This window comes from Myotis nattereri, assembly GCF_964212035.1.
Source record: "Myotis nattereri genome assembly, chromosome: 4".
Classification (NCBI taxonomy): Eukaryota; Metazoa; Chordata; class Mammalia; order Chiroptera; family Vespertilionidae; genus Myotis; species Myotis nattereri.
Genome location: NC_138079.1, coordinates 93,678,444 through 93,686,700, shown reverse-complemented (window position 1 = coordinate 93,686,700; position 8,257 = coordinate 93,678,444). Strand labels below are relative to the sequence as shown.

General features: G+C 48.8%; 1 protein-coding gene across 1 annotated transcript; it reads left to right on the top strand.

Moving 5' to 3' along the window:
- The first annotated feature begins 812 nt into the window (after positions 1-812).
- RMI2 (RecQ mediated genome instability 2) lies at positions 813-7,104 on the top strand. The gene is made up of 2 exons (XM_081090531.1): positions 813-1,127; positions 5,803-7,104. The coding sequence occupies exons 1-2, from the start codon at positions 824-826 to the stop codon at positions 5,949-5,951; spliced, it is 453 nt and encodes a 150-aa protein (XP_080946657.1). The 5' UTR covers positions 813-823; the 3' UTR covers positions 5,952-7,104.
- The last annotated feature ends 1,153 nt before the right edge of the window (positions 7,105-8,257 follow it).

Genomic DNA, 8,257 nt, shown 5'->3' with positions numbered 1-8,257 from the left:
GAAAGAGAGATATCAACTGGTTGCCTCTAGCCTTGACAAAATCGAACCTGGGACCTTTTGGTGTGCGGGCTGATGATCCAATTACTGAGCCACATTGGTCAGGGCTTGACTCAACTCTTGATCACTCCCAACAAACATGAGCTCATAATGGTACTATTCCTTTCAGTATTTACTATTTATTAACCCCAGAGTATTAAAGGAGATGTAAAGATATATGCAAGGAGATGTAAAGATATATTCACGTTCTCCAGGTGATAAGCATGCACGCCAAATTTTAAGGTGTGTTAAACAGGTTCTTTACTTCCCTATATTTATTATTTTAAAAATATATATTTTTATTAATTACAGAGGAAGAAAGGAGGGGAGGGAGGGAAGGAAGGAAGGAGGGAGGAAGGGAGGGGAAGAAGAAGGGAGGGGGGAGGAGAGGAGGGAGGGATAAGAACATCAGCCATGAGAATAATTGATGGGCTGCCTCCTACACGCCCCCCACTAGGGATTGAGCCCACAACCCGGGGAATATGCCCTGACCTGGAATCTAACAGAGACCTTCTGGTTCATAGGTAGATGCTCAACCATTGAACCACACAGGCCGGCTCCCTTTATTTATTCTCTCAATTCATTATATCCATTCATTCCCAGCTTGGGGGCGGTGATTTCCTTTACGTGCGCATGCGCACTCCTGGCGGCTTCTGTGGGCCGCTCCACCGGGAGGTCCCGCCTTCTGACCGACCATTGGCCGGCTCCACCAGCTCTCCCCTCATTGGTGTCCGTAGGGCGGCCCCGCTGCCTATCAAAGTTGGCGGGAAGGTGGCCGCCGGGCGTAATGGCAGCGGCAGCCGGAGCGGACTCGTTTTCGGGCGGCGGCCCGGGGGCCGTGAGGCTGCCGTCGTCACCGCCGATCAAGGTGCTGGCGGAGCAGCTGCGGCGCCACACGGAAGGCGGCCCGGGCGCGTGGCGGCTGTCACGGGCGGCGGCGGGCCGCGCGCCGCTGGAGCTGACGGCCGTGTGGATGCAGGGCACGGTGGTGGAGGCGGGCGGCGGCACGGCGCGGCTGCGGGACCCGAGCGGGGCCTTCTCGGTGTGCGGCCTGGAGCGGGTGCCGCGCGGGCGGCCCTGCGTCGCCCCAGGTAATGGCCAGAGTGGAACTCGGGGCTGACGCTTGTGTGCGGCCAGAGGGCAGGGCCTGCTCGTCCCTCCTCCGGGCTTTGCCAGTGCCCGTTCCCTGCTTCAGGACCCTTCCTCCGGTTCCCACCCCAGTCTGGCGTCGCCCCAGCTGACCTGATGATAGGCATCACCTGCAGCCCGATTTTTTAAAGTGCAGGTTCCTAGGACCAGCGTCCCCCCCGCTCCCCCCCCCCCCCCGCAAACAAACACACTCCACGCAGCGTGCGCGCGCACACACACACACACACACACACACGCACACACACACACACTCACACTCCACACACATACACACCTCCTAGTTGTAATCTCCAGGGAAGGGACCCCAGCATTGTTTTTGCAACAAGCTCCTCCCCAGGAGGTGATTTTTCAAAAAATTGTGACCATTGTGTCTCACCATGAAATACTCCTGTTCCCTTGCCCCAGCCCCTGCCCCATTGTTGAGCGCCCCTCCCTCTCAGCCCTCTGCTGCAGCATTAGCCCAGCACAGGGCCAGTGAACGGCAGGTGGCCTCCTCTCTTCAGAGGGTCGACAAACGGAAAACAGGTTTTACATTTCCAAATGGAAAGAAGTAATACTCAAATATCAGTGAAATTAAAGCATCAGTATCTCTAAAGGGGTTTTTTTAGATAAAATTTTAATATATTTCTGTATTTTTTCTTTTTATAGATTTGAGAGAGAGGAAGGGAGAGGGAAAGAGAGCATCGATTGGTTGCCTTCCACACTCACCCCGCAACCTGGGCATGTGCCTTGAGTAGGAATCAACCTGTGACCTTTGGGTGCACTGGATCATGCTTAACCAACTGAGCCACACCGGCCAGGGCTCTACGTAAAGTTTTATTGCGACACATGTATATAATATCTAGGGCTGTTTTCGCATTACAACTGCAGAATCAAGTATTGCGATAGACACACTATTGTCGGCAAAGCCTGAAATATTTCAGTATCTGGCCCTCTACAGAAAAAGTTTGCTGACCCTTGGCCTAGCATGCAACTGGAGCTGCTTGGTGTCTCCCATGTCTAGTCCCAGCCATGGCATGACTTTGGCATCAGTGGGTACCTTAGCATTTGAACTGATGGGCATTGGTGAACCTGTCTGACTTACCCCTGCCTGAATGCCTGCAGGGGTCATGCCATTGCCTTTCCTTAATTAATACTAAATCTTGATTGACAGCCTACTGTCTGCAGGCAGGGAGCCAAGAAAGTAAACAGACCACTAAAACACGAAGTAATATCTAGGCTTGAGCACAGGTTGCCAGAGGCTCAGAGGAGCGGCAACCTGCCCAGGCCTGTAGGGTCAGGGAAGGCTTATTGGAGGAGGTGACCTGAAGGATGTGTTGGAGTTACCTGTAGGGACCAATCTACCCAGGTTGCCTAGGACGGAAGGGGGTCCAGGCAACCCCTGTGGAACTTTCAGTTTTAAAACCAGAACAGTTGGTCACCCTATGTCTGTCTGAGGCAGGAGATTGTCCAGGTCTATGAAACAGCATGTGCAGAGCCTTGGAGGTTAGAGAGAGCCCCGTATCTTTGGGGAGCCTGACGCAGAATGTGGGGCAACAGTGAAAGGTGGGAGGGCTCCCATCCTGCTGAGCTGTTTGTGGAAGGACCTGCCTGTTTCAAGGTGGCCACTGGCTATATTCATCATGTCAGTGCTGTACCCCCATTGCTTTCTTGTCTGGAACAGCCAGCAGTGTGTTTCCATAAATGTCAGGTGCTGCATATGCAGAATTGAGTCAGAACTCTCCCAGTCTGCAGTGGAGAGGGGAGAAACACAGTGCCAAGACTGCACGTTGGGATCAGAGGGCTCTGGAGGCAGGAGCTGCGTTTGAGAAAGGTCGCTGATGCAGTGCGATAGGGATGGTTGTGAAGAGGAAGCAGCTGGAAGCAGACCAGCTGGAAGCGATTGACATGTCCAGGGGATGAAGGCCTGACCAAAGGGGAGACAGTGGGGAGAGACCATGGAGGAGCAGGAATGGGTAGAATAGACAGGACTAGCAGCCAGCTTGTCTGATCTCAGGCAGGAGAGCGCGCATGCCTTTGAGCTCATCCCTGTAGTTGTGGGTGCCTTCCCAGTGCGTCTCCTGTTAGCGTCTCCTGGTTAGGATCTCCTGGGGCTTGTTCTTTCTTTTCCTGTGTCTTTGTTCATTGCTTGTTTGTTTTTTGAGCGTTCTGTCTTGACCAGCACTTCAGGGCCATTCACGGAGGGTATGGCAAATGTATTTTTAGAACTAGCCTCTGTCACTGAGGAATGCTATGTTATTTGGTTAGTAGAATCTGGAGGCGAGTTCAGGGAAACCTAAGTGCATCCTTTCAGGAGTTGAAAACCAGAGGGTCAGGTGTCAGCTTGCCTGGCTTCCTTCAGTCAGACCCACATGCAGACTCAGCCGTGCTGTTGGAGGCATTGTGATTAAAGTGGCCTGGAAGGGCATGGAGGGGGCCTGGCAGCGTGCCTGCCCCTCCTACTGTGTTTGGGTATTTTTATACAATTGAGTTTTGTGTGGTTAAGACCTGCCAAGTTTTGCTTTCAAGGAGAGCCACTTCCCCACTAGAATGGGAAGAGAGTCACAGTTAATATGTCATTAGACCGTCCTGATGGCAGCCTGCCCTCTTGTTGATTTGCTTACGTGTACCTAGCTGGGGGTCGGGATAAAGCAGGAGGTGGCAGGGATTGGTCCTAGGCAGTTAGAACAACGGGGTAGCAGGGGGTAGGGTGGAGGGGTGCGGTAGCTTGCCCAGATCTTTTGGCAACATGGAGGGAAAATTGGATTTGCTTTGGGGCTGTTAGGGGCTGTCTTTGCAGAAAGAGGATTGGTCCCATGACCGAAACCAGTCACATACTCTGTGGCATTGTGCAAGGAACAAGGACAAGAGAAAGCTTGGGTTTTCTGCCCCTTCCTGAGAGCAGTCTGTCTAATTATAGCTCATACTCTGATGTGAGTCTTTTCCATTCCTTGGGCGTGATTGCTTTGTGCAAGATGGTAGCTTGCTGATTTTTATTTTTTTAACATTTGAAAACCAGAAACCAAAGAAGATACAAATGTCATGTTCCAAGTTAAATGTTGAACTTAGGGCAGTGAAACTATCTATCTATCTATCTATCTATCTATCTATCTATATATAAAGAGCCAGGGTCCCTAATGTCCACAATGACCAAGGCTCCACCGAACAACGGAAGTCAGTGCTGGGTTGCTGTGGCGACCCAGCACTGACTGCCGAGGGGGCTTCGGATAAGGCCCGGAGAGAGGCCTGCAGAGAGGGAGGCAGGGTCTGATCCGCAGCCTCCGTGGCAGCTGTTGATCAGCCGTTGCCTCCCTCTATCTCCCCCGGCTTTGCCAGCAGTCAGGCCTCTGTTTCTCTCTGGGCCTCCACTGGGCTGCTGATCAGCCCCGCCTCTTTGATCAGGCCCACAGATAGGCCCGGAGACGCTGACTGGCATAGAAACCGATCAATCAGAACCAAATCTGGGTGACCTGCAAAGGCAGAACCTAAGGTGGGGGCTGAGGAGGGGTTTTAAGGGCAACAGCTGTTTGGTGTAAGGTGTAAGAAAGCAGTACAATTTTTTCATGACCGGTTTGGAGGTATAGTGCATATGGCTGGCTATCAGTCCAGATATAGGAATTATGTGTTTTTGTCTGCCAAGAGCATCTCCTTCTGCTGAAAAAGGCTTTTCCCCCACATTTAAGCAATCCTATCCTATATAATCTATACTAAAAGGGTAATATGCTAATTAGACCGGGTTGACTGGCCATCTTCCCGACCTCTGACTTCCTTCCGGATAAAGCCATGGTGGTGGGGGCCGAGGTAGAGGCAATTAGGGGTGATCAGGCCAGCAGGGGAGGGCAGTTGGGGGCAAGATCAGGTTGGCAGGGGGTTAGGGGCAATCAGGCCGGCAGGGAAGGGCAGTTAGGGGCGATGAGGCAGGCAGAGGCAGTTAGGGGCCATCAGGCCTGCAGGGGAGGGCAGTTAGGGGTGACATCAGGCCAGCAGGGGAGGGCCATTAGGGGGCGATCAGGCAGGCAGGCAGGTGAGTGGTTAGAAGCCAGCAGTCCCAGATTATGAGAGGGATGTCCGACTGCCAGTTTAGGCCCACAGGGATCGGGCCTAAACCGGCGGTCAGACATCCCCCAAGGGGTCCCCGATTGGAGAGGGTGCAGGCTGGGCTGAGGGAACCTCTCCTCCCCCCCACCCCCCCGCACGAATTTTATGCACCGGGCCACTAGTGTGATATGATATCAGAAAGATAGATAAATGTAAAACTTACAGAACTGTATATTACAAAGAGTGACCTATAATGTAAAGTATGGACTTTAGTTAATAATAGTGTATCATCAATTATAACAAATGTATTTTAGCAATGCAAGATTCTAATAATAGGAGAAACTGATGAAGGGAATATACAGGAACTATGAACTTTTTGCTCTTTTTAGATAGATAGATATATTGATCACTGACTGCCTTGGCATTTTGATCTCTACTCTGCATTTTTTTTTTCTTTAAAGTCTCCAATTTGCCTCTCTGATAAAGTGAACCCCTCTGAAGGACTGAATCTGTTTTATATTTGTTTGTTTTGTTTTGTTTTGTTTGTTTGTTTTTTGTTTTTTATCCATGTGAACATTACCATGGTCTTTTTTCTTCTAGGAAAGTATGTGATGGTAATGGGAGTGATTCAGGCCTATAGCCCTGAGCCTTGCCTTCAGGCTGTGAAGATGACAGATCTTTCTGATAATCCCGTCCATGAAAGCATGTGGGTACTGGAAGTAGAAGATTTACACAGGAATATTCCTTAGATGATGTTGGAAGTGTCATTAAAAACAACGGAAATTCTGAAAGGACTTAAGTTCTTACTCCATGTGGATTTCACGGACATTGTTCATTGTGTATTTCTCAAAAGTTCCTCGGAGAGCTGTGCTTTGGCTCACCAAGTTGTCCAGATGCAGGGTTTCCAAATGCTGGGGCACTCCAGTTAACTCAGCCCCTGCTGCCCCTGAGCTCTGACGAAAAGCAGATGTTGTGTTCATTCTCTCTCTGTTTTGGTTTGTGTGTGTTCATTCTCTCTAAAAGCACACAGAAATCTCATGTTGCATTTCTCAGGTTTTACTAGTGATGGTACTTTTTCCGTTACTGCTGCGACCCTATTTTATGGTACAAACTTTGAATCTCAGTCATTGTCCATGGTGATTAAAGTGTGGTTATGGGCAGGAAAATAGACTGCGTGAAAGAAGGATGACATCATGGCCCCACGACGTCTTCTCCATCAACAACTTCCATATCCAGTTTGCAGGTCAAGCAGTACAGCAGCCTCTCAAAGACACAGCTCTCTTGAACACCACTCAACCTTGAGGGTCCATTTCCCTTAGATGTGGGTGATGATAGGACATGCTGAAATTCTTTCAATATTTCTTTTTTTTTTAATATATTTTATTGATTTTTTACAGAGAGGAAGGGAGAGGGACAGAGAGTCAGAAACATTGATGAGAGAGAAACATCGATCAACTGCCTCCTGCACACTCCCCACTGGGGATGTGCCCGCAACCAAGGCACATGCCCCTGACCGGAATCGAACCCGGGACCCCTCAGTCCGCAGGCCGACGCTCCATCCACTGAGCCAAACCGGTTAGAGCTCAATATTTCTTGTTGAAGTTAAAATCAAGATTGATTGAGAACAACTTTCAGGCACTCAACTTCTAACTTCGGTCTTTTAACATTTGGTGAGATACTTCCAGGGAGCATCGTCCTGTGTAGAGTTCTGCATTTTTGGTGTGGAAGGACTGTTTGTTGTGATTATATTGAACACTGGATTTCTGCTCTCTGCTTCTTACCCAACCCTCTTTCCCCCTTAGATCATAAAAGTCAAAGGAGTCAGGTTTTGTTCCAACATTGCTGTCGAGTTTTGCTGGATTATTTTTCTTCTACCACTAATAAATTGTTTTACATGCTGTATGTTTGTTTCTTTTTAAATAGACCTAGTTAAGAGCATCTTTATATTTATAGAAACAAAGAGCAAAAAGTACATAGTTCCCATATACCCCATTCCTCAGAATCTCATATAATTGATGATACATTATTACTAACAAAAGTCCATAATTTACATTATGGGTCACTCTTTGTGATATACAGTCCTATAAGTTTTACATTTATCCACCATTATGGTATCACACTGCATAGTTTCACTGCTCTAAAAGTCCTGTGTGCTCCGCCTGTTCACTCCTTTCTCCCCCTTCAGGCCTGGCAAACCACTGATTTTTTTCCCATTATCTCCATAGTTTTGCCTTTTCCAGTATGTCATATAGTTGGAATCGTACAGATAGAATTTTTTTTTCAGACTGGCTTCTTTGACTTAGTGATATACATTTAACATTTCTCATGTCTTTTCACAACTTGATACCGATTTTTTTTTTAAAGATTTTTAAACGATATTTTTAGAGCGAGAGGAAGGGAGAGAGAGAGAGAGAAACATCGATGTGAGCATGAACATTGATTGGCTGCCTCCTGCACATCCCCTTCTGGGGATTGAGCTCATAATCTGGGCATATGCTGTGACCGGGAATGGGGCCAGCAAACTTATGGTGCATAAGATGATACTCAGCCAACTGAGCCACACTGGCCAGGGCCCGATTTCTTTTTATTGCTGAATAATACTCGACTGTATGGATGAACCATGCTTTGTTTACCCATGCACCTACTGAAGGGCACCTACTGAAATGAACGTTTGTGTGCAGGTTTTGTGGACATGTTTTCAACTTACCAGGGTAAATGCCTGGGAGCACAACTGGTGATCATGTGCAAGCCTATGCTTCACCTTGTAAGAAATTGCCAGACTGTCTCAGTTCACTGGGGCTGCTATCACAAACGCCATAGACTGGGGGGCCTACAAACAATTGACATTTATTTTTCACAGTTTTGAAGGCTGGAGAGTTCAAGATCAATGTACTGACAGAATCAAGGTGCTGCTTCCTGGCTCATAGATGGCTGTCCTTTTACAGTGTCTTCACATGGCAGAAGAGAGAAGGGAGCTCTCTGGGGTCTCTTACAAGGGCACTGATCCCATTCATGAGGGTTCTGCCATCCTGATCTAATCACATCTCAAAGGCCC